The sequence below is a fragment of the Schistocerca americana genome, chromosome X (assembly GCF_021461395.2).
Source record: "Schistocerca americana isolate TAMUIC-IGC-003095 chromosome X, iqSchAmer2.1, whole genome shotgun sequence".
Lineage (NCBI taxonomy): Eukaryota > Metazoa > Arthropoda > Insecta > Orthoptera > Acrididae > Schistocerca > Schistocerca americana.
In genome coordinates, this window is record NC_060130.1 from 583995616 (window position 1) to 584022380 (window position 26765).

General features: G+C 42.8%; 1 protein-coding gene across 1 annotated transcript; it reads right to left on the bottom strand.

The window, feature by feature from the left end:
- Window positions 1-25484, bottom strand: LOC124555247 (putative glutathione-specific gamma-glutamylcyclotransferase 2). Its single transcript, XM_047129110.1, has 3 exons — window positions 25178-25484; window positions 25054-25095; window positions 1-2002 (listed from the first exon to the last, which is right to left on the bottom strand). Exons 1-3 carry the CDS (start codon window positions 25340-25342, stop codon window positions 1598-1600), a joined length of 612 nt encoding a protein of 203 aa, XP_046985066.1. The 5' UTR covers window positions 25343-25484; the 3' UTR covers window positions 1-1597.
- Window positions 25485-26765: the final 1281 nt, after the last annotated feature.

Here is a 26765-nt window from a genome sequence, read left to right on the forward strand (position 1 = left end):
TGGTAGATAAACATTTTTATTGATGCAGTGGTTGGTACAATACATAAATATAATGAACAAGTCCATTTATTACACACATAATTTTGGATTAAAGGAGACCACTCACTGAAAATCAGAAGTGATGAGTTGATAGGCACACAGAAAAGAAAGGGAACTTGCTAGCTTTTAGAGTTATTCTTTGATTTGCTAGAGTAAAATATTACTCTAGCTCAAAGTATGGCTCCAAAAGATAGTTTCCTTTCTTTTCTGTGTGCCTACTGACAATTCAACTTTAATTCTAAAGTACTTACATCCTACACGAACTTTCATACAACATTAATGCATACACATATACACACATACATACATACAATACATAAAGAAAATTTAGTTCACATCAATTACAGTATTCTTATATATTACATTTGGTAGTTTAATTACATTCAATATCACAGGAGGAAACCTAATAAAAATAGGGGAGAGAAAGATGGTCAATTAAATGTAAGCTGAGTAAGTTAAGTTATAAAGTACAAACAGAGCTATGTGGAAGAATACTGAAGCACCTCCGAGTTTTGTCTGTATTATTATTTTCAAGCAGTAACAATAATAATATGCTACTTGGCTGCCACAAATACTTTATTTTATTTGGTACCATTTCACATTCTTACTAACTGGGTCTGACCTCTGATCTTCAGAATTTATGTGAACTTACAATCCTACAGACTTCTCAGAAAAGAAGTACGAGAGAATAAAATTGTGCTAGAGTACACTGCAGAGACTTTTGTACAATTCCTCTGAAAACGAAAAGCCACCTAAAGAATCCTTACTAAGACTTACAAGCAAAGAAGAAATTTGGTCTTCAAGATGTTCATGTGATACGAAAGAATCGCTTATCTTTCCTTGCATTCTGCAGATGTATAAGGACAGTAAAATATCTGGCACAAAAATAATGAGCCAGTTGTGTTCTCTCTCCACCTTTTTATACATAGTTTATAAAGATTCAACTTAGACCGACTAGAAACATTTTTAAAAAATGAACTGTTGAAGATTGAAAACCATGAACAAAACAAAGTGTGGAACAAGTACACAGTTTTCTGAGGCTACAACAGTTAATTTCATGTAAGCCATGTTCAGATCAATTTCTCACCACTGGAAACCAGTACAAATTGTCATGACTGGATACATAATGAGCAGAGAAACATCTGTTTAAATTTTAAAATTACTCTCATTCATTTTGGAATGTTATTTTTGAGTATTTTTTTCTACCTCTATCATACACATATTACACAGATACAACAATTATCCTTGAAAGAATGGCACTCTCTGGGATGTCACCTCTTCTGAATTAAAACAAAGCTAATGAGGAGATGTACAATTGATAAGAGTATTGAAGCACTGAACCAGAGTTCAGTTCCGAGTAGTCTTATGGTTGCTAACATAGGAGTATACTGCAATGAAACATCGTATGCTGTGGGTCAGACTTGAACTCAAACGTTCACCTTTTGCAGGCAATGCAATTACCGACTGAGCTATTCGAGCACAACACGACATGACTCAAAGCCTCATTCGAGTTCCGATCTGACTCACAGCTCTGACGATCAAGATGACAGTTTGTAGTTCAGAGATCTACAGATGCTTCCCTTTCAGCTATGATTTTTTTCACGGCACTTTCAAGAGGATATAGATGATGGTCCTTATAATTTGGTGCTATCAGCCTCATTTCTGCAACAAGATTATACAGATATTCAGCATTGCTGCCATTGGGACCATGAGCATTTGCTATGCATGAAGCAGTCTCATTAAGCGGCTCATTCCTCTTGAAACACGAATTGTTATCTGTTGCCACATACAGTGTTATGTCGAAAGGTTTGACATGAGAAGTGAACTGTGCTCTTTTTGTCAGCACAGGATAGAATGTTGCAGTCTGTTTAACAAAGCCAGCCCTTCCAAAAAATTCTGGTTCTGAGGCAACACTTGCTTCATTTTTTTTGTCAATTTCATATGTTGCACCCCACACCATATCCTGAAACAATAACACTGCATGAGTGATCAGCATTATTTTTTGCTTAGAATTACAAATCCATATTTTAATTTATCTAACTGGTTCCAAATTGTTGTGACATCTCTTTCAAACTGAAGGTCTTCAGACATATTTCTGTATGTAATTATAGCAAGAAATGTTCACCATGGTTGGTCAGTTGGTTTAAAGGCAGAAGAAGGGACCAAACTACGAGGTCATCGGTCCTGTATCCTTAATAAAACAATGCCACAAGTGTGAGAATAAAATGGACAAAATATATAACACAAAACGGGAAGATAGCAAAAGCAACAAGAATGAAGGGAAGGCAACGAACACTAAAAGGAACAAAGGACGACAAGAAAACAACAGAGAGACACTAGAAATAGAAGAGAGTAAAACATGAAAGCAGATTACAGTGGCTGGCCAACCACGAGAACAAAAAGGGAAAGCCAGCCACTCTGCAACACATTAAAACCTCCACCCTAAAGGCACTAGGGTGGAGGACACAGAGGGACAAAGGACGTGCGCTAAAACCTACATGGAAGTATAAAACCCACTCTCACAGATAAAACGTTAAACTAAAGCTGCTGTGAAAGCATTGTCGCCCAACACCGAAGGCAGGGTGCTAGGAAAGTTAAAAGTCTGCCGCAGAGCGGCTAAAAGTGGGCAGTCCATCAAGAGGTGGACGACTGTCATTTGGGAGCCACAGCGACACTGAGGTGGGTCCTCGCGATGGAGTAGGTAATCATGCATTAGCCACGTATGGCCAATGCAGAGCCGCCAGAGGACAACTAATTCCCTGCGAGAGGCCTGCATGGAAGACTTCCACACATTCATAGTCTTGTTAATGACACACAGTTTGTTGTGCGTGCTGTTATGCCATTCCGCCTCCCAAAGCCAGAAAACCCTGCAGTGTGAGACAGACCGCAGGTCAGCTTCGGAGATGCCTATCTCCAGAAGCGGTTTCTGTGTCGCCTGTTCGGCCAGCCTGTCGGCAAGTTCATTGCCGGGGATTCCAACGTGTCCTGGGGTCCACACAAACACCACGGAATGGCAGGACTGTTCCACGGCATAGATGAACTCCTGAATGGATGCTACCAGAGGGTGGCGAGGGTAGAACTGGTCGATAGCTTGTAGGCTGCTCAATGAGTCAGTACACAGGAGAAACGACTCGCCAGGGCATGAGTGGACGTACTCATGAGCACGAGATATGGCCACCAGCTCTGCAGTGGAAACACTGCAGCCAACTGGCAAGGAGTGCTGCACAATATGTCCTCCATGAACATATGGGAAGCCTACAGGACCATCAGCCATTGAGCCGTTGGTGTAAACCACTTCAGAGCCCCGGAACACGTCAAGTATCTAGAGGAAGCGACAGCGGAGAGCGGCATGGTTAACGGAGTCCTTAGGGCCATGCAAAAGGTCCAGATGAAGCTGTGGCCGAGGCGTACACCATGGAGGCGTTCATGAACGGACCGCAAGTACTGGTGGTAAAGGGAAGGACTCCAGTTCGGAGAGAAGGGACCGCACGCGAACCACAATTGTTAGCCCCTATCTGGGCCGCCGATGCGGGAGATAGACTGCAGCAGGAGAGAAAAGGAGACTGTAATTCAGATGCTCAGGGGAACTATGAATGTGTGCTGCGTAACTGGCAAGCAGTTGCGCACGTCTGATCTGCAGTGGAGGGACACCAGCCTCCACCAGTACGCTGGTCACCAGACTCGTCCTAAAACCTCCTGTCACTAATTGGACCCTACAATGGTGCACATGGTCGAGTAAATGCAATGCTGAAGGCGCTGCTGAACCATAAACCACACTCCCATAGTCAACTCAGGATTGGACAAGGGCTCTGTAGAGCTGCAGCAGCGTACAGCGATCTGCACCCCAATTGGTGTTGCTGAGGCAACGGAGGGCATTGAGGTACTGCCAGCATTTCTGCTTAAGCTGACAAAGATGAGGGAGCCAAGTCAATCAAGTGTCAAAAACCAGTCCTAGGAATTGATACGTCTCCACTACAGTGAGTGGATCATCATTAAGGTAAAGTGTGGGTTCTGGATGAATGGTACGACACAGACAGAAGTGCATGACACACGACTTTGCGGCTGAAAACTGGAAGCCGTGGGCTACAGCCCATGACTGTGCCTTGTGGATGGCTCCCCGGAGGCGCCGCTCAGCAACAACAGTACTGGAGCAGCAGTACGAAATGCAGAAGTTGTCTGCATACAGAGAAGGTGAGACAGAGGGCCCGATAGCTGCTGCTAGATCATTAATGGCCACTAAAAACAGAGAGAGACTCAATACAGAGCCCTGTGGGACTCCATTCTCCTGGATATGGATGGAACTATGGGAGTCACCAACTTGGACACGGAAAGTACGGAGCGACAGGAAGTTTTGGATAAAAATCGGGAGTGGTTCCCAGAGACCCCACTCATACAATGTGGCAAGGATATGATGTCGCCAAGTCATGTTGTATTTACATAGGTCAAAAAAGACTGAAATCAAGTTTTGCTCTCTGGAAAAGGCTATTCGGATGGCAGATTCAATGGACACAGGATTATCAATGGTAGAACGACCCTAGCGGAAGCTGCCCTGACATGGAGCCAGCAAGCCACACGACTCCAGGACCCAACCCAACCGCTGACATACCATATGTTCCAGCAGCTTACAAAGAATGTTGGTGAGGCTGATGAGCTGATAGCTATCCACATCAAGCAGGTTTTTACCAGGTTTTAGCACTGGAATGGTGGTACTCTCCCGCCATTGCGATGGAAAGATGGCCTCGGACCAGAGCCGGTTGAAGATGATGAGAAGATATCACTTGTAGTCAGATGAGAGATGTTTAATCATCTGGCTGTGGATGCGATCAGGCCCAGGAGCTATGTCGGGGCAATGTACAAGGGCACTGAGGAGCTCCCACTCTGTAAATGGGGAGTCATAGGATTCACTGCATCGTGTAGTGAATGAGAGGACATTCCCTTCCAGCTGCTGTTTGAGTGTGTGAAAGGCTGGGGGGTAATTCTCTGATGCAGAGGATCTAGCAAAGTGCTCGGCAAAGTGCTCGGCAAAGTGCTCGGCAAAGTGCTCGGCAAAGTGCTCGGCAAAGTGCTCGGCAAAGTGCTCGGCAAAGTGCTCGGCAAAGTGCTCGGCAAAGTGCTCGGCAAAGTGCTCGGCAATCGCGTTAGCATCAGTACATAACTTGCCATTTATGGTAACACTGGGGACAGCTGTTAGGGCCTGGTACTCGAAAAGACGTTTGATCTTGGCCCAGACTTGGGAAGGGGACGTGTGGCACCCAATGGTGGAGACATATCTCTCCCAACGCTCCTTCTTCCGTTGTTTGATAAGGTAGTGAACACGGGCACACAGATGTTTAAAGGCTATGAGGTGCTCCAGGGAAGGGTACGGCTTATGCCACTGTAGAGCTCGCCAACGCTCCTTAATTGCTTCAGTAACTTCTGGCGACCACCAAGGGACTGCCTTATGCCTCAGGCACCATAAAGACCGAGTGATCGCGTTTTCTGCCACAGAAACAATTGTGCTAGTCACCTGCTCAACCATCACACTGATGTTACCGTGTGGGGGACATTCAGCGGTGACAGCAGAGGTGAAAGTTCCCCAGTCTGCCTTGTTCAAAGCCCATCTGGGCAGGCATCCATGTGGCTGATTCTGGGGCAGTGACAGGAAGATGAGGAAGTGGTCACTACCACATAGGTCGTCAAGTGCTCTCCAGTGGATAGATGGGAGAAGTCCTGGGCTGAAAATTGATAAATCAATGGCCGAGTAACTACCATGAGCCACCATGAAATGTGTGGCAGCCCCAGTATTTAAGAGGCAGAGGTCGAATTGTGACAGTATAGTTTCGACATCTCTGCCTCAGCCAGTAAGCATGGTACCACGCCACAAGGGGTTATGAGCATTAAAATCTCCCAGAAGTAGGAAAGGTTTGGGGAGTTGATCAATCAGTGCAGCCAATGCGTTCAGGGGTACTGCACCATCTGGAGGAAGATATACATTGCAGACAGTTATTTCCTGTGTTGTCGTTATTCTGACAACCACAGCTTCAAGAGGGGTCTGAAGGGGCATATGTTCACTACAGACCGAGTTTAGGACAAACACAAACTCCACCTGACACTCAATTATAGTCGCTACGGTTCCTGTAATATCCCTTATGGCCACAGAGGGCAGGGGTCCGCATTGCTAGGAACCATGTTACCTGGAGGGCAATGCAGATAGCAGGTGAAAAGCTTAAAAGTTGCTGTAGCTCAGCCAGGCGGTGGAAAAAACCACCGCAATTCCTCTGGAGGATGACATCGTGAGACTGGGAAGGCATGGAACATTCAATGAGGCAGTTTATGCCTCAGAGTCACCTGCTGCCACCGATTTATTCCCTGAGCAGTCTATACCCATTGTGTCTGAGGGTATGGTGAGATCTAGGTCCTCAGCAGATGCCAAAATCTCCACCCCATCCTCAGATGCAGAGCTTATAGGTAGTGGTGGTTTGAGTGCCACTGCAATTTCCTTGGTCTTAGGGGTTTTATTTTTGATTTCTCTCGCTGCTCCTTGGGTTTCCCTGGCTGGGAGGACTTCACTGGCTCAGTCTCCGGGAATGAGGATGAGCCTGAAGCCCTACGACCAGCTGCTTTTGGGCTCTTCAGCCACTGGCGGGTGTCGTCTTTCCCACTAGAAGTGGGTGCATTATCTGAAAACTACCTTGAGCAGTTAAACAGAGAACCAACTCGAGGCAATAACATATTAGACCTTCTGGTGACAAATAGACCCGAACAGTTTGAAACAGTTAACGCAGAACAGGGAATCTGCGATCATGAAGTGGTTACAGCATTGATTTCAGCCGTAAATAGAAATACTAAAAAAGGTAGGAGGATTTTTCTGTTTAGCAAAAGTGACAAAAAGCAGATTTCAGAGTACTTGACAGCTCAACACAAAAGTTTTATCTCAAGTACAGACAGTGTTGAGGATCAGTGGACAAAGCTCAAAACCATCGTACAATCTACATTAGATGAGTATGTGCCAAGCAAGACCATAAGAGATGGAAAAGAGCCACTGTTGTACAACAACTGAGTTAGAAAACTGCTACAGAAGCAAAGGGAACTTCACAGCAAAGATAAACATAGCCAAAGCCTTGCAGACAAACAAAAATTACACGAAGCAATATGTAGTGTGAGGAGGGCTATGCAAGAGGAGTTCAATGAATTCGAAAATAAAGTTCTATGTACTGACTTCACAGAAAATCCTAAGAAATTTTGGTCTTATGTCAAAGCAGTAGGTGGATCAAAACAAAATGTCCAGACACTCGGTGACTGAAATGGTACTGAAACAGAGGATGACAGACTGAAGGCTGAAATATTAAATGTCTTTTTCCATAGCTGTTTCACAGAGGAAGACTGCACTGTAGTTCCTTCTCTAGATTTTCGCACAGATGACAGAATGGTAGCTATAGAAACAGATTACAAAGGTATAGAAAAACAACTAAAATCGCTCAAAAGAGGAAAGGCCGCTGGACCTGATGGGATACCAGTTCGATTTTACACAGAGTACGCAAAGGAACTTGCCCCCTCTTCTTGCAGTGGTGTGCCGTAGGTCTCTAGAAGAGCGTAGCGTTCCAAAAGATAGGAAAAGGGCACAGGTCATCCCCATTTTCAAGAAGGGACGTTGATCAGATGTGCAGAACTGTAGACCTATATCTCTAATGTTGATAAGTTGTAGAATTTTGGAACACGTGTTCGAGTACAATGACTTCTCTGGAGACAAGAAATCTACTCTGTAGGAATCAGCATGGGTTTCGAAAAATATGATCGTGTGAAACCCAGCTTGCACTATTCGTTCACAAGACTCAGAGGGCCATAGACATGTGTTCCGTGGATGTGTTTCCTGACTTCCGCAAGGCATTTGATGCAGTTCCCCACAGACATTTAATGAACAAAGTAAGAGCTTATGGACTATCAGACCAATAGTGTGATTGGATTGAAGAGTTCCTAGGTAACAGAATGCAGCATGTCATTCACAATGGAGAGAAGTCTTCCAAAGTAAGAGTGATTTCAGGTGTGCCACAGGAGAGTGTCATGGGACCATTGCTGTTCACAATATGTATAAATGACTATGTAGATAGCATCAGAAGTTCACTGAGGCTTTTTGCGGATGATGCCGTAGTATATCAAGAGGCTGTAACAATGGAAAATTGTAGTGAAATGCAGGAGGATCTGCAACGAATTGACGAATGGTGCAGGGAATGGCTATTGAATCTCAATGTAGACAAGTGTAACGTGCTGCGAATACATAGAAAGGAAGATCCTTTATCATTTAGCTATAATACAGCAGGTCAGCATCTGGAAGCAGTTAATTCCATAAATTATCTGGGAGTAGGCATTAGGAATGATCTAAAATGGAATGACCATATAAAATTAATCGTCGGTAAAGCAGATGCCTGACAGATTCATTGGAAGAATCCTAAGGAAAAGTAGGTTACAGTACACTTGTTCACCCACTGTTTGAATACTGCTCACCGGAGTGGGACCCGTACCAGGTAGGGTTGATAGAAGAGATAGAGAAGATCCAAAAGAGAGCAGCACACCTTGTTACAGGATCATTTAGTAATCGCTAAAGTGTTACAGAGCTGATAGACAAACTTCAGTGGAAGACTCTGCAAGAGAGATGCTCAGTAGCTCAGTACGGGCTTTTGCTCCCTCCTATGTATATTTTGTGAAGAGGCCATGAGGATAAAATTAGAGCCCACACAAAGGCATACCGACAATCTTTCTTTCCATGAACAATACGAGACTGGAACAGAAGGGAGAACTGATAGAGGTACTCATACACTCCGCCACACACCATCAGGTGGCTTGCGGAGTATAGATGTAGATGTAGATGTAGATGTAGAAGAAACCTGGGAAGGGAGTGACACAAGGCACAAGGGACCCTTCCTAGCGAAAGAAGCCAAAGAAGACTTATGCTTCTCCGGCTTAGAAGTGGGGACGGACGTCCACGATGGTTGCGGGGGGGGGGGGGGGGGGGGGGGGAGGGGTTGCTCCTGAAGTAGGTGGTGCAGGAGCAACAGGGAGGGAAATGCCCCCCACCATCAAGGGGGCAGATGTAGTTTTCCGGCTCTGAGAGGTGACCTGGGTTGGCGGAGCTGATGGTGCCAGAACTGTTGTAGCGGCGGCATAAGACGATATCATAGGCACAGGATGCAGGCGTTCAAATTTTCTCTTAGCCCCAGTGTAGGTTAGTCAGTCCAGGATCTTGTACTCCACGATTTTCCTTTCTTTCTGGAGAATCCTGCAGTCAGGCGAGCAAGGCGAATGGTGCTCTCCACAGTTGACACAGATGGCAGGCTGGGCATATGGAGTATTGAGATGTGATGGGTGTCCACAATCTCGGCATGCGACACTGGAAGTACAGTGGGAAGACATATGGCTGAACTTCCAGCACTTAAAGCACAGCATCGAGGGAGCGATATAGGGCTTTACATCACACCAGTAGACCATCACCTTGACCTTCTCAGGCAATGTATCACCCTCGAAGGCCAAGATCAAGGCACCGGTGCCAACCTGATTATCCTTCGGATCCGAGTGGACACGCCAGATGAAATGTACACCTCACCACTCTAAATTGGTGTGAAGCTCATCGTCAGACTGCAAAAGAAGGTCTCTGTGAAATATTGTACTCTGGACCATATTTAAGCTCTTATGGGGCATGATGGTTACAGAAACATCCCCCGGCTCATACAAGCGAGTAAGTCCCGTGACTGGGCTGTTTCGATCAAGACTGACCCATATCCCATTTTGGACAAGCCCCCCACCTCCCCAAACTTGTCCTCTAAATGCTCAACAAAAAACTGAGACTTCATCATCATGAAAGATTCCCCATCAGCTCTCGAACATACAAGGTACCAGGGCGAATAAGACCCGCTGCCATTCTTAGCCTGACGTTCCTCCCATGGTGTGCCCAGGGAGGGGAACGATCTGCAATCTTACTTCTGTGCGTTGAATTGAGCTCATGATCGCTTAGACACTGCTGGTGTTTCGCTACCAGCAAGAGATGATGAACATGAGAGATGATGTGATGCTTCATCACGTGTCGTCCGCCCTGTTGCCACTCACTCCGACCAGGGGCCCTCCCCACGGGCGCCACCCAGCCGCAGCAAAGGCCACCTGGCAGGATGGCCATTTCCGGGAGTCCCGATGCCCCAGGGGGTTGGGCATCTACCCATTGGCATATGTGGGGAGTTAACGGTGCGAGTATCAGCAGAGTGAGCCCTGTGTGGTCAGGGGGCTGCAACCAACAGGGTACATGGCGGTCCCACCACAATGGACTGGCTACCATGCTGGATATCAGGTGCAAAGAAGTCCATGGTCATCATCAATGCAGAAATCCACACTGCATAGTGCATGGTGGAAAAAGCACCCAGGAAGGTGTTCTCACCCAAGAGATGGAGAATGAGCAGGACGACTGCAATGCGACGACGAGAAAGTGGGCTAAAGATCTCAATGCACGATGGACACAATGCACCTTGTAAGGCACCCTTCCCCAATTGGCTCGCTCTCCAGGAAAATTTTGAAGAATGGAGGTCAAACCCTACAGGGGACCATCGCATAGAGGCCGAAGCATGTGAAACTCCTTCTAGTCACTTCATACGACAGGCAGAAATACCTCGGGCCTATTCTAACCCCCGGACCTGCAGGGGGGGGAATGTTCACAATGCACAGTTTAATCTTAACAGTGTCTTCCTAATTATCTGGGACTCATAGTAAAGAAAACCAAATTAAACTATATTTTTTTAATGAAAAGCAAAATTTTTTTTACCAAAATTCTAAAAACTAGCATAACTCAATGATAGAGCTTTACACAAAATACTGATGGCTTTTAGTGACTACAATGAGATTTAATCATTATGGATGCAACTGTAATGACTCAGTGCAAATAATTAATTTCTCACGCTTGTCTTAGGGCATCTATGCCAATACCTATCGCTGTAGTCAAGGTTGTACTGTGGCATTTGAGCTAATCAGGTTAAATTATATGACTGACAGAAATTTTCATTGCCAGTCATTATTGGGAAGAGGAAGTTGTATTTTGGAATGAGTGCATATGGTACAATTGATAGTAACTGTACACTGGATGGAGGCATTAAGCTACAAAATCTTTTGTCAGTTACTAAGTGGAGTTAGCTATGTACTGCCTTTGCCCTCTCCACCACCACTACCAAAACCACCATCACCATCAGATATATGACAGGCACAGTCCACACATGATGGGCATGTGAGCTGAAGAAAAGGTATCTAGATGAAAGGCTTACCCTTTGGCAAATTGAGCTTCACAAGAAAGTAAAGTAATACTGCTATAAATATTGCTACAAACAAAGTATAAATACTGTTTCACATCTAACAAAAGGGTATGTGATACAATGTCAAAACAAAAGACTGTATTTCTTCAACAATTACTAATGTTCATTTACTCAATCTGATTGAAAGTCCTAATGATACCGTATCTTTAAATTTGTCTCAATTCTGGTCCCATAGTCTTTCACGTGCCAAATAAAGAAATTTACTACTCTTTTGCTATTATGCATCAGATGGCATTCAGTAATGAACTTTTATACAATATTAACAAGATAAATGTGATTCTCTCTCTCTCTCTCTCTCTCTCTCTCTCTCTCTCTCTCTCTCTGTGTGTGTGTGTGTGTGTGTGTGTGTGTGTGTGGGGGGGGGGGGCTGTTTGAAGCTTTGTTTGATAGTCTTTTTGTTGTGCCTATCTGCAACTCAGTATCTCCATTATACGGTGAGTAGCAACTATACGTTTTAGCCTTTGTCACATTCTTTATTATTGCTGCATGACCTAGGTGTGAGGTTAGAAGTCCATTTTATAGTACATAACTGATCCCAAAGATGAGAACCGAGGAAATATAAACATGTAAACTCTTAAATCTATCAGTTTTTGACTTAAACCATAGAAGTTATATCTGTTTACAACCTTGAGAAATTACAAACGGATTTACACAATTAAACAGCACAGCAATCACAAAATTCATTAGTACACCATTTACAATAACTCTGAGTAAACATACATGAATTAGAGCTATGCTGAGGAATGAAATTTTTTTGTTATGTGTATGATGGTACCAAGGTTTTTCTTCTATGCAGGGTTTGCAGTAGTATCTAAAAGGAGCGAATACTTGAACTCAGTTTGCTCACTCAGTAATAAATGTGGAGGTACAAATGCTTGTTCCTTAATATCTAAGATTTCTACCTGTGTGAGCTTTGCACCCTTTCCTTTTATGTGCTGGACTTCTATATCTATTATTTGTGGTTTTCATTTACATAATGTTTGACACAGGATTAACCTGGGTTCTTTAATTTGCAATTTCTACTGTGTTCTCTGAGCCTACGGCAGATTAACCTTCCAGTCTGTCGAATATAGCAACTCTTGACACACTCAGCTGATGATCTTATAAACCTCACTTTTCATGGTTTGGTTTTGTTTTGCTTTAGGGCAAAAAAAAAACAACTGGGGTCATATGCACCCAAGTCAAAACTATAGAACACGAAAACAGAGAGGCGTTAAAAAATGATTATACGTCAGTCCCTATTGACACAATAGAAGACAGCTAAAAACAGGCACGTGGAAAAAAGGCTAAAAAAATGATACCATACTGAAACAGAGGTCCAAAACTAAAAATTAAATGGCCTTTGCTCTACTGCTTTGGCGGATAAAAAGTAAAACTTGGTTGACAGCCTGTGTGTCATTTGCTAAAATGGCCAAACTCAGACGGCAAACCCAAGTGGGAACATAAATGGTTAAAAAACGGGCATTCCATCAGGAAGTGGTAGACAGTTAAAACTTGGGCGCAATGAGTACAAAGTGGTGGGGTAGTGGCACAAATGACGATGGCTAAAAAGGCAGTGCCCAACAAGCAGCCTAGTTAAAATGACCTAGTCCCGGCGGGAGGACCGAGAGGAGGTTGTCCAAGCCGCTGGGAGAGGCTTAATAATCCTGAGCTTATTCCCGTGAAGGGAGGACCATTGGTGATGCCTAAGGGACACCAACTCCTGACAGATGGCAGTACAGAGATCATCAGAGGGAACATAGGAACTCGTGGGCTGGGGTACAAGGACTGCAGCCTTCAGCAGTCTCGTTTCCTGGCAGACCGACATGACCAGGAACCCATACAAGCATCACACTGGCTTCACCAAGAGTGAGCAAGCGACAGTTTTCCTGGACCCGCTGCACTAATGGATGGGCGGTGTAAGCGCACATAAACTTTGAAGGGGGCTGAGTGAGGAGTGAGTCTGAGCAGAGGACAGAATTGTGAAGGCTGTGTTGCCAGATGTACTCCGTGGCCTGGACACAGGGCCAAGAGCTCAGCTGTAAATACTGAGCAGTTTTCCAGAAGCCAATATCAAAAGATGGGTGCCAATGACGATGGCACACCCAACCCCATGGTCAGTCCGAGAGCCATCAGTGTATACAAAGGTACGAAGTTCCATGTGAAGGTTGTGAAACTGAAAGCGATAGACCAGGGCTGGAGTAGTGTCCTTAGGAAGCGAATGAAGGCCAAAGTTAACACAGACTGCTTAATGAAGCCAAGGTGGTGAAGGGTTCACAGCCAGCGAGAAAGTTGCAAGTAGTGTAAAGTTAAGCTGCTATAGCAAGTGGCAAAAACGGATTCCAGAAGGTAACAGAGAAGAGGGATGCACCCCATATTGGCGATCAAAGAAATGTTCGAAGGAGGCATAGGATGGGAAGCCATGCATGGCAGACAAATGGCATGCATACCTGCTGAGGAGAAAGTCACGGTGGTAGGACAGTGGTAGTTCAGCAGCTTCAGCATACAGACTCTCAACCAGGCTAGTGTAAAAGGCACCTGGGGCCAAACGGATGCCACAATGGTGGACAGTGTTCAGACGACATGAGAGGGATGGACATGCAGACACATAAACAAAGCACCCGTAGTCGAGTTTTGAATGGACAAAGGACCAGTACAAATGGAGGAGGGTGGTTCGATCAGCACCCCAGGAAGTACCATTGAGGACATGTAGGACACTGAGGAACTGAGTACAGTGGATTGCCAGGTAAGACACATGGGAGGACCAAGAGAGTTTCCCATTAACCAGGAGCTCCAGGAATTTCGTAGTTTCAATGAACGGAAGGGCAACAGGCCCAAGATGTAAAGATGGTGGGAGAAATCATTTGCGTCACCAGAAATTCATACAGACCATTTTATCAGTGCAAGAACGAAAGCCATTGTCGATGCTTCAGTGGTAGAGATGATCAAGACATTGCTGAAGGTGCTGCTTAGTGATACAGGTCCGTGGAGAACTGCAGTAGATGGCAAAATTGTCAACAAAAAGGGAGCTGGAGAGGCCCGGTGGAAGACGGGCCATTATATGGTTAATGGTGATAGCAAAGAGGACACCGCTCATGACACAACCCTGAGGCATACCATTTTCCTGGATAAAGGTGTCCAACAAGGCACAACCCACACGCACCTTGAAAACTTGGTCTTTTAAAAAAGCTTGAAGGGAACAGGGTAGGTGCCCACAGAAGCCCCACATATAAAGAGTATGGATGATACCAGTTCTCTAGCAGGTGTTGTAAGTCTTCTCCAAATCAAAAAACATGGCCACAGTCTGGGATTTCTACAGAAAACCATTCATGACATGGGTGGACAAAGTAACGAGATGGTCAACTGCAGAACACTGTGTTTGAAATCCACACTGTGCATTCATCAGTAAATTGCGAGACTTCAGCCACCATACCAGCTGGGCAAGAATCGTATGTTCCATCACCTTGCAAACACAGCTAGTAAGAGAGACGGGACAGTAGCTAGAAGGAAAGTTTTTGTCCTTACCGGGCTTAGGTATGGGTATGACAGTGGCTTCACACAAAAGTCTGGGAAATGTGCCATCTGTTCAGATGTGGCTGTGTGTGTTAGGCAGAAAGTGCTTGCTCGCAAGAGAAAGGTGCTGCAACATCTGAATGTGGACGGCATGTGGCCCCGGGGTGGGGGATTGCGGTGAACTGAGAGAATGATCTAGCTCCCTCATAGTAAAGGCAGCATTGTAGCACTCGAGATTCGGAGAAGAGAAGGGCATTGCCCGAGCCTCCTCCGCTGATTTCCGATGAGGAAGGCAGGGTGATAGTTGAAAGAGCTCGAAACTTGAGCAAAATGGCGGCCCAACATGTTGGAGATAGCAATAGGGTCCACGATGTCATTGTCAGCTACTGTCATGCTCAAAATTGGGGAATGCACCTTGGTCCCAGAGAGGTGTTCGAGGTTGGTCCACATGACAGAGGAAGGGATGGAGCTGTTAAAAGAACTAGTGAATGAGATCCAGCTAGCTCTTTTGCTATCTAGAAGATTGTGATGACACTTTGCACACATCTACTTATAATGAATGTAGTTTGCCATCGTAGGATGGCAGTTAAAAATGCGGAGAGCACGTCTCCATGCGCAAACTGCATCACGGCATGCCTCAGTCCACCAAGGGACTGGGACACAGTGTGGTATAGAGGAAGTGTGGGGAATGGAACATTCTGCAGCAGTAAGGATAACGTTCATGAGATATTCCACCTGGTCATCACAAATGGGGAAATCTTGTTCTTCAGAGGTCGCCAAGGAGGAGTAAAATTGCCAGTTAACCTACGGAAGCTGCCAATTGGGCATGCATGCTGATGCACATTCCATTGGAGGAGAGTCATGATGAAGAAGAGATGTAGGGGTGGCATCTCGGTGGCTGCCAAGTGACAGCCGGGGAAGAGTTGCTACTACGGGGCACAGAAGCAGGAGGATACTGCTACATGGGGTCCACATAGGCATCAGCTTGCCCATGCCACTGGTCTGTGGAGTCCAATGCTGAAAAATGGTTGCTGGTGCGCACCAGTGACACGGAGGCTGGCGGGGCTAAGGTGTCACGTGACGACACCACTGTAGAGGATCTTCGAGTTGGCAAAGGATAAGATCGTTTGCCTTTGGTGGATTTTCTTGAGCCTTTCCGGTTAGAGGAAGACTTGGGTGTTGTTTGGCTGGAGGGACAGAGGAAATCTTCATGGGAATACCCCTTCTGTCCTTTCCCGCCTACTGGTTTTGTAGCTGGTGGCTTCACCTCTTGAGGCACGACAGCTGGTTGCACAGCTGGATGGGGGGATGGTGACGCTTCTTTGACACTGGGCAATTTCACAACCTCAGAGCTGAATTGGAGGTCGCATGCCTGCGTGGCCATGTCTTTCATGGAGCAAGGGGTAACAAGGACAGAAGTATAGGTACCAGACGGGAGAATGCAGGGGTTGCAACTAGCCAGTAACTTGTGAGTGTGTGGGTGAGGCACTTTTTCCTTTACCCGGATCTCTTGGACAGCCCGCTCATCAAGAGACACGGGATAATGCCAAGAGGTGGCAGCATGGCTACCATTGCAGTTTATACAGCAAGGAGAAGGAGGTGGACAATTGCCCTCGTGTGCATCCCTACCATAGGAGATACATTCGGCTGGGTGTCGACAAGATGTTCTAGAGTGGTTGGAATGATGATGCTGGTAGCAGAGCATCAGGTTCAGAATGTACGGCCGGACTGTGATAATTTCATAGCCTGCTTTGATCTTGGAGGGAAGCATCACTCTATCAAAGGTGAGAAAGAAAGTGCGGGTGGGCACTAAGGAGGAATCTATCTTTCTCATTACACGATGGATGGCAATGACACCCTGATCAGAGAGGTAAGATTGGATTTCGGCCTCAGTTAGACTGTCGAGCAGTCTGGTGTAAATTACACCATGGGAAGAATTCAAAGATCTATGGGCCTCGACAAGAACAGGGTAACCATGGAGAAGCAAGGGAGCAAACAGTTGTGCTTGAGAAAATCAGAAGTGGTCTCCCAAAGCAAAGTGCCATTCCGTAAATGAGAGCAGGATTTCACAGGGCCAACAATTGCAGCAACACCTCCCTGAATAATAAATGGTTTTACTGTGGTGAAGGACTGACCGTCTGCAGTATGTAAGACCACGAGGAACTGTGGTGCAGTGGGTAGGGTCTTTGAATCAGTAGCCTCATTACGTTTTGTAGATGTTGAGTGGGAAGATGATGGACCAATCGCGAGGAAATCCCCCATGATTGCCAGCATCTCCGATGGTGCACTCCTTCCACCTGGGGGCCCCCTTCACAAGAGGGCGGACCCACCTTAGGCGATTGTTCACACCTATCCAACACCTGACAGAGGGACCAATTGACAATTTGGAAAGGTAGCAGCACAGAAAATCACCCGTCCCTGGGCCTGGCCTGTACCAGGGGGTACGTGTGAACCCTACCTGTTGACCCAGGGCTGGAAATTGTGTGTTACCCAGTCACCTGTTACACATCACATATGTGGGCTGGCCCTTCAGGAGTGCACATGGAGGAAGAAGAAGAAAAAGAGGAACCTCAAACACTGAAGCGGAGGAACGAGAGGAGATGGGAAACAAAGAAAGAAAAAGGGAGCAAAAAACAAAGGTGAGACTGTTCTTACATAAGCAACAGAATGAAGAACATTGCCAATAACACCCCAGACACGTTCCCCAAGGGAGAGGTAAAAGAATAGTAAGAGCATAGACATGCAGCACAGAAGTGAAAAAAATGCTGCAAAGGCTGGGGCCCTGTGGTAGCCAAGCATGAACCCGCCAAAGAGTGGCGAGCCCCCTGGGGTGGGGGGTTTCCATGATGTCTGATTGTTTACCTTTTAAATTGAAGAGACATCTACTTGCTGTCTGTGGGACATCGAACAGCACAGAGAAACCTTTGGCTTTTAAAATACTGTTATCCTATTTGAAGTTTTACCTATAAAATTTAAACTGCACCACTTGCTTTTCAATCTGCTTATGTTTTCAGTGGCTACTGTTTTTATTGTATTGAGTTCCTTGTACTACTCTTCCTGGGACACAGAATGGGGGCACAAACAGTGAATTTGATTCCAACATTACTGAAAATATTGCCAATAAAAAATTGAATAAAACAAGCCAGGTCCCTGCTGTACCCAGTGATCAGCATAGATAGGCCAGATTCATCTTTTGCCAAACATTGCATACATGAAAACCATAAATACATAATAGGAACCGAAGACCTACACATAGAAGAAAAGTGTAAAGACATTAGTCATTAACAAATTTTAGATATTACGACACACATATGTAACCCCACATATATTATTGAATGAACAAACTCAATTCAATCATTCACCCCTCTTAGACAATATTGCAATTTCTCCATAGAAGAAAAACCTTGGTGTCTTCATTTACATAACAAAAAATTCTATTTCTGTGCATAGCTCTACTCCAATATATGTTTAGTAATAGTTACTGCAAATGCTGCACTAATGAATTTTGTGAATGCTGTGCTAATGATTTTTTAAAATCCCTAGGTAATTTGTCAAAGTGGTCAACAGAGATAACATTTATGGTTTAAGTCAAGAATCGATAGATTTAAAAATTTACATGTTTATCTTTGCATTTTTGCTTGGTTCTCACCTTTGGGATCAGTTACGTTCTACAAAAGGGGCTTACCTAACAGTCATAGTAAAGTTTGTGAAACTGGGCTAAAAAATGTTTCATTTAGTTAATACAATATACACTGTTTGACCAAGAACCCACAGTTGAAACAATTACATTTAACTATTTGTTGCCTCAACACCTGCTCTGTTAGATTGTCCCTTCTTTTAGTCAAGCTGCACAATAAAGATCTTTTCTCAATTCAGTAGTCTTCATTGGTCACCCAAACTACCTATCTGATCTTCAGCATTCTTCTGCAGCAGGACATTTCATGAGCTACTCTTCTTCCATTGCCTGTACTGTTTTCCTTCAATGTTTCACTTCCATATATACACATACACTTCCAGAAGAGACTTTCTGCATTGGCATTGCCTTTTTGTCTAGTTATACTTCTGCTACCTTCACTGCCAACTGAAGAGGTATTTGAATGAGAATTAGTGGCTAAAAGGTTTGGAAAATTGGCAAAACAACTTGAAGAGCGATGTGCTGACCACATGCCCCTCCATACTGCATCCGCATGATGCAAAATGTAAGACAATGACATGGCAGCTGGTCAACATCTCTTGGAGCCTTCAGGGCCTAGAACAGCAGCTTTTGTCAATTATCTCCTAGACAGGTCTCTAAATGAAGCATACAGAAAAAGGTTTCTTTTGATAACTGATATCCCTATGCAGCTTTAAGATGTACATTTGCAGATTCAAAATGAAAGTTAATAATTTTGGAACATTGTGTATTTACATAGCTTTTTTAGTAATCAATTAGGAATTATTTCGGAACAAAGGAGACAACTCACCTAAAGGCAGAAGCGCTGCGTTTTCGACAGATACACACACAAAAGGTACAGAATTTTACTTTGCTACCTTTCAGTATGGAATTCCTTTCCCAAGCTGGGTAGACACTTTTTAATATAATATTGTGTAAGTAATGTAGGAATGAATGATCCATTTCTATTGGCAAATGGTGCAAGTAAGGACAGCAGGCAGAGGGGGGTGGGGGAGGGAAGAGGAGGCTAACTCACTACCCTAGGGAACACTTACTTCAACTTTCTTTGCATCAGATACTAATCTGATTTTGTGGTTAGTACAAGCTCACATCAGCTCATCCTAATCACAAAATCAGATTAATATCTGATGCAAGGAAAGTCAAAAAATTTGTAGTCCACGGTAGTGCGTTAGGCCCCTACAGTTCCTTATTTATACAGATGACATACACACCTCAGAAACTGCAGCCACGATCATGTTTGCAGATGAAACTAGTGTCATAGTAAGTGATGTTAAGGAGCATCTGTCCACAACAACCAATCAAGTCCTGAAGTCTTTGCATTCATGGTTCAGTGCCAGTAGGCTGACCCTTAATGTGAAGACTACAAATTATATACAGTTTGGAAAGATGAGTCAAAACCAATTGACTTAGAAAGGGTACACTGTAAAAAACTTTTAGGAATGCGTGTTGATCAAGCCAAACTGGAAAGATCCTGTACCTAAAATCTCCCCAAGACTCAGCTCTGCATCTTTTGCTCTGAGAATTATTTCTAAAGCTTGCCCCTAAGGTGGTGCTAGAATGACTCATTTTGCTTATTTCCAATCCCTTGTACTTTATGGAATAGTTTTCTGGGGCAAAATTAATAGTCAATCAAATGAAATTTTACATTATAGAACAGGGCAACTCAAATCTTGTCATACAGCTCTGTTAGGGCTTACTGCAAGCCCCTATTTAAAAAGTTGATGTTAACTACTGTACTCTCCTTGTAAATATACACATGTGTGTTGATGCCAAGAACTTGACTTTATGAACTGTAAACCAACTGATTACTCACAACTATGGGTCCACCCCAAAGAGAACATGTTAGAACAACCCAAAGACATACAAGCCATTTTGGTCATTGTACTTTTCAGCAGTATAATGTAATATGTTCATGTGTTTCCACTTTCTCGGTAGTGTTTTTATTGTCAAGATTTCATTTTCTTGTTCTGTCACTGATTTGCTTTTTGTGCATGTTACAGTGTAGTTTATGTAATTGTGATTCCTTTCCCAAATACATACTAAGCAAGATGGCCATGCCAATCTTAATGCACCAGACTCTCATTCAAGAGAAGGGTGGTTAAGTCCCCATCCGGCCATTCTGTCTTGGGTGTTCCATGAGTTCCCTAATTTACTAAGGTGAATGCTGGTATGGTTTCTTTGTTGATGTCATGGCTGACTTCCTGTCCTATCTTCACCTAATCAGGGTGGCTACTTGAGAATTCAGGTATAGGAGCAAGATTATGTCCTGTGTTTTTAAGCAGTGATAATTTATAATGGATAATATTCATATAGGCCTACCACATTTCAAAATATTAAGTATTTTAAAAGTGTGATTTATAAACCTCCATAACATTAAATTCCAATGCTAAGTTGAAACACAGAATTCCCTTGGGTTTTATGAAATTTCTGAATTTTCTTGGTTTTTCCAGGTAAAATTTAATTCTTTGAGAATTTCAGGTTTTCCAGGTATTCTGAAAGAATCACCACCCTGCTAATGCCATCCTACAAATAAATAATACTACGTCTGTACTAGTGTCCTGCACCAGTGAAGTGTGTTACAGTTCTGAGTGTCTGTGCACACTGTGTCCACAGCCAAAAATTACATCTATTTTTCTGTGTACTGCACTTCTTAGGAAAACAATGTCATTAGAAATGACATACAAACTGAACTGGGTACATATGGAGAGCAAAACAGTTATACACTCTGAAGGTACCATTCTGTCATTCACCCCAAGTGTTTCAGGAAAACTGTCAACACACAAATCAGGCAAGACAATTACTGTTACTCAGAAACAAATGCTCTCTGTGATAAAAATGCACAGTTAGGATAAATAACAGTGTCTTAGAGCATGGCTACTCCTCAGTGGAAATCAGAACATTTAATAACTCCATGACAATTTTGCTTAAGCATGTTTTACAAGAGGTGACTTGCATTGAAATTTATAATGAACCAAATGCTAACGTAAAGTTTAATTTATCCCACAATAAATTCATATTATTTGGAAATAGATTTCCTCAAACTATTCTGTGAGGACATTAAACAGTCATGTAACAAACCATGTATCACTACAGGGATTAAGGTATCTTGGTACATGAAAAGAGAAATGTACCTGTTGGCAAGAATAAGTAGAGATCCTGCAGTACTTTCACACTACAAAAATTACTCAAAATTACTACAAAAAGTTAGTCAAAAATCAAGGAACATGCACATAATGCCAGAAATCAGTTATTCTGGCAACACTTAAGGCGATATGGAAAGCAAAATGAGAGAGAGGTCAACCAGCCACAGAATAGTACAGCATCACTACTGAACTGAATGGAAGGGCTACAAATGATGAGTCACATGTAGCAAATATATTCAATAATCATTTCTTAAACATAGTAGAAAGTATAAGGACTAACAGCTCAAGAGAAAAGTCAGAGCAGTATGATGAAAAAGCATAAAAGTCAATCATATGAATGTATCACCAATTTCCCCTTCTGAAATTAAGAAAATTATATATTCTCTCAAAAATAAAAGCTCATTTGGTTTTGATGCTGTTTCCAATAGAGTAATAAGGATTTGTTCCCATATAACAAGCCTTATCTTATCCTAAATATAAAATGCATCACTAACTCGGGGCATCGTTCCAGAGAGATTTAAATATGCTGTTGTCAAGGGCCTCTCTAAGAGAGGTGGCAGGAGAGATGTCAATAACTACCGACCCATTTCACTGTTGAAATCATTTACAAAATATCTGAGAATGTGATGTATTATAGAACAGTATCTTACCTGAGCAACAATAATACCCTCTGCAAATGACAGTTTTGATTTCAAAAGAGCCGACATATGGAGAATGCCATTTATACGTTCACTCACCAAAGTTTACAAGCATTAAATAACAAAATAGCACCACAGTTGGTATTTTCTGCAAAAATTTTATGAGGTTGATTGTATAGCCAAGCAATGGATAATGTTATTCCTAACCAAAAGAATGCAGAAAGCTGTACATAATAATTCAACCAATGCAGTCCAGGGACATTATTCTGATTGGGTTCCCCAGGCTCAATCTATTGTCCCTCATATATGAAAATTATCTTCCCTTGGTAAAAGTTACATATTGGAGCCCCCTTGCAGTTTTCAATATGGCACTGACAAACATTGGGCTTCACTACTGGACAATTTGTTACCACAACCAGACATTCTGCTTTGACATTCATTTGCTTCAATTCTCAACCAAATTGTCACTGCCCAACCTCCGGCTGTGCTGCAAATCAGTCTGTCACCACAACCAAGATTTCTTGTGTGTGTATGTGGGAGGGGGGGGGGGGGGGGGGGGGGGGGGGGATCGATATGTAACGTAGCCCTTCTGCCTAATACACAACAGTCAGAATTAGTTCTTTTTGCAAATTACACTAGTACTGTACTCAATCCTAGCATATATACAGCAACAGCAGATTAGTGAACAATGTTCTTAAAAGTATCATTGACTGGTTTTCTGTAAATGGTCTCACATTTAGTTTTGAAAAGACATTTATTTCTGGACATCTATGGGTACTACACCAGTGGTAATTGTAAAACATTGTGAGGAAATAATAAATAGGATGGAAGCTTCAAAATTCTTAGGTGTCCATACTGATGAGAATTTAAGTTGGAAAAAGGACATTTTGGAACTCTTAAAACAACTTAGTTCAGCCACATCTGCTTTCCAAATCACTGCATATCTTTGGGAGAGATAAACCGGTAGTTGACATATTTTGCATATTTTCATTTAACAATGTCATATGGAATAATGTTCTGGGGTAACTCATCTTTAAGAAAGAAAGTCTTCATTACTCAAAAATTTGCTGAAAGAATAATATGTGGTGCTCACCCGCAATCGTCTTGCAAACATCTGTTTAATGAGTTAGGTTTTTTAAAAAATAATACACTGCAGTGCAAAAGGAACAACAATGTACATAATTACAATACCAGAAGGAAAAAAACATTCATTACTCCATATCAATGTAGTCTTTAGCACAGAAAGAGATGCACAACAGTGGAACTAAAATTTGTGATAATTTACCAGTGCCCAGTGATATAAAATGTCTGACAGGCAGCAAAGTAAAATTTGAAAACAAACTGAGGAAGTTCTTCCTTGACAACTACTCCTATTCTGTTGCAGAATTTTTTTTTAAAAATGTAAATTTTCAGCATGTGGCTACACTTACAAATTAACTTGCAATGTGAATGTAAAACGAACTCTTCCACAGCATTACAATTTATCGTGCAAATGATCCATGTAAAAGTAAACAAACTAACTAACAGCATTGAAAGACTAGAATTAGCAACTGGTTCCTCCTAAACAAAGTTTCCCTGTTTTAACTGGGAGAGAACTTTTTCAGTATCTGACTAGTACATAAGTCCTTGTATCATATAAGTGATTTTTCTTCCAACACAATATTTAATAGTGAACAGGCCAAAAAAAAATGCTTCATGCATAAGACCATACTTCTCTGTCATTATCGAATACGTAGCTAAGTTTGTCACTCACAAGGTGAGCACTGAGCATTCAAATGAGAAACATAGCAGCACCACTGTGTGCACAATACTGTTGTCATAGTTTTACTTCATCTGGTGATGAACCACTACTGCTCACGAGACAAAGACGGTGTGATTTAAAGTTTTCCCATACACATTTCATATACTACACATGCTCAATGTATGGTCATACTGGATAAGTATGTCCACTCAAACCAGTACTGCTTAATAAAGCATCAAATATATTCTACTATTTTTTTTAATTGTAACAGTAATACATAAAGGTGAAAGTCAAGCCATAGACAGATTTCAAGCCACCAAAATTAACATACTGACACACACTCAATGTCAGTGTATCTATAATAAAAGAAATGAAAGCAGTTGTAAATAGGCTGTTTACTCAGAAAAAAATACTTCCTCAAGTATGCCTACTGCTGGTCAATTTTTGAAATGATGATAACGTGAGACATAAAAAATAACACCAAAGTTTGAGTTGATTTCCAAGGAACTGTAAACTATGGGCAATACTCATCACAATTTAGAGGAAAATCCAAGTCATACTTGGAAAAATGAATTTTCGTCACAGAATTAGTTTCCCACAACTCCTACACACATGCACACGTTCAAAGTATGCTTTTCTCATGATTTGGGTTTTGTGTAAATGTCATATGTAAAGGTAAGCCTAAGGGTTCAAGTAAATATAGCCATTCGAAGAAATCTGGGGAACAAAAGGGAACATTTCTGTATTTATGGGACCTTGGCATTATCAGCTTCTTCCTTGACACATCATTGGCATACCACTTTAAGCAAAATTCTTCGTGTTGCTAGGCGTGCGTCTGTATTGAAACAAAACTATCAACAAGTCCCAGGCAATGCCAGCTGCTCGAGCAAACAAAGTAGTAAATGATGGAATGAGCTCTCATTGCTAGAAGTTCTTTCATTTTGTTTCAACACAATGCGCTTTATTTGGCTACTGTTTATTGTTACCACTATTAGAGTACACTTACCCTGGGGCACCCCGTCCGAACTAACGCAACCACACGACCACGCTGAAACATTTTTGAATAAATTTATCACTCCCATACATCAAGAAAATTGTGAATTTATTTTGTACAACGATCCGTATCATACCTTGTTGGGGAAGCACTGATAATCGTCAGTTGCCACCCAAAAACGCCTTACATACCCGGTTATACAGCCGGTAATTTTTTGCAGGAAAGGTAAATCTTCCTTCCAAAGCATAGCTCCATATGCAAAGACCCACATGGTTGGAGTTTCACTTTCAGGCGAACTCATACAATCAACAATAATTCGACGCCTCAGTAGCAACAACACCTCTCGCTTCCCGAGTCCTGACGCCACACTCTATTCGCACCTGGCAGTGACTTAGTACTGACAGTGACAACGAGCATGCGCCCTGCCAGGGCTCTGGTTGCTGTGGCAACTACCAATCGCAGTGTGGCGAAATGCTGTGTTGCCACAACGTGCAAGAGCAAGCGAATACGTTGATTTATTGATCCACCTACCGGCATTTTTGATGCAATTGACGTCTATCGTTGCTGTAGCAACTACCATTCGCAAAGTGAGGAGAAATGCTGTGTTGCCACGATGTACACGAAGAAACGAATAGGTTGATTTATTGATCCATCTTTAAGCATTTTAGATGCAATTCATGTCGTCATTTTACATACATTGTATAGATGTAAAGGAATGTATATGGTTTATACTAAAGATATGTACGGTACAAATCATTAAATATAAATGTGTCATGCAGAATGAAAAAAAGGAGAAACAGTGCGTGACACAATACACACGCTGAGAAAAACATTTTAACAAATATAAATGAGATATGCTTGATACGTGTTAATCATTAAGTATAAATGCCTTATGAAAATAACGCAAAACAGTCTGACACAATAAACACTTTTTTAAAAAAACCTCAAATAATATAGTGCGTTAGTCAGATCATGCAACAATTTTAGTATAGTAAATTAGATCATTTTTATTGCATATTTTAAATTCTTACACAGTATAGAAGGCTTTTTTTGTTGAAGCCACTTTTTTGCAATATTTCTAAGGACATGTAGATACATATATACTCTGCGAACCACTGTGAAGAGCGTGGCAGAAGGTACAGGCGTGCTCAAAAGTATCCGAACGATCTGAATTGCATTTCGCCTGATATGCATGCAACTCTCATAACGCAGCTGTCTAGCAGGTCTTCTAATCGCTCCTTGGTACAGTCGTTTGACTATTGAAAGTGGTTCCAACAAGTCACCACTAGAAAACACTGCTCTGTATCGCAATAACTCGTGATGTAAACTAATACCACGATACTAAAAATATCAGGGAACACCTTATCACAGATAAGACTGTCCTTAAGGCTTGTAAGCTCAAATTTATTACAATAAATGACATACATGAATACTCTCAGTTGCCGGCCGTGGTGGCCGAGCGGTTCTAGGCGCTTCAGTCTGGAACCGGGCAAGCGCTACGGTCGCAGGAAGCATGGATGTGTGTGATGTCCTTAGGTTAGTTAGGTTTAAGTAGCTCTAAGTTCTACGGGACTGATGACCTAAGATGTTAAGTCCCATAGTGCTCAGAGCCAATACTCTCATTATTACGTCAGATGGGTAATAAACGCAGTAGGTTCGTCGTATTCAAGATTTCCTTTTCAAAGTAACATACCGTACTTATTGTTTAACACAAAATGACATTA

What these genes read in the sequence shown, in the direction of transcription:
- LOC124555247 (XM_047129110.1), bottom strand. Translation starts at nt 25,342, where the DNA reads ATGAGTTCGCCTGAAAGTGAAACTCCAACCATGTGGGTCTTTGCATAT. An exon ending in ATCAGTGCTTCCCCAACAAG is followed by an intron (nt 25,096 to 25,177) that starts GTATGATACGGA and finishes AAAATGTTTCAG; the next exon opens with CGTGGTCGTGTGGTTGCGTT. An exon ending in TTCGGACGGGGTGCCCCAGG is followed by an intron (nt 2,003 to 25,053) that starts GTAAGTGTACTC and finishes TTATTGTTTCAG; the next exon opens with GATATGGTGTGGGGTGCAAC.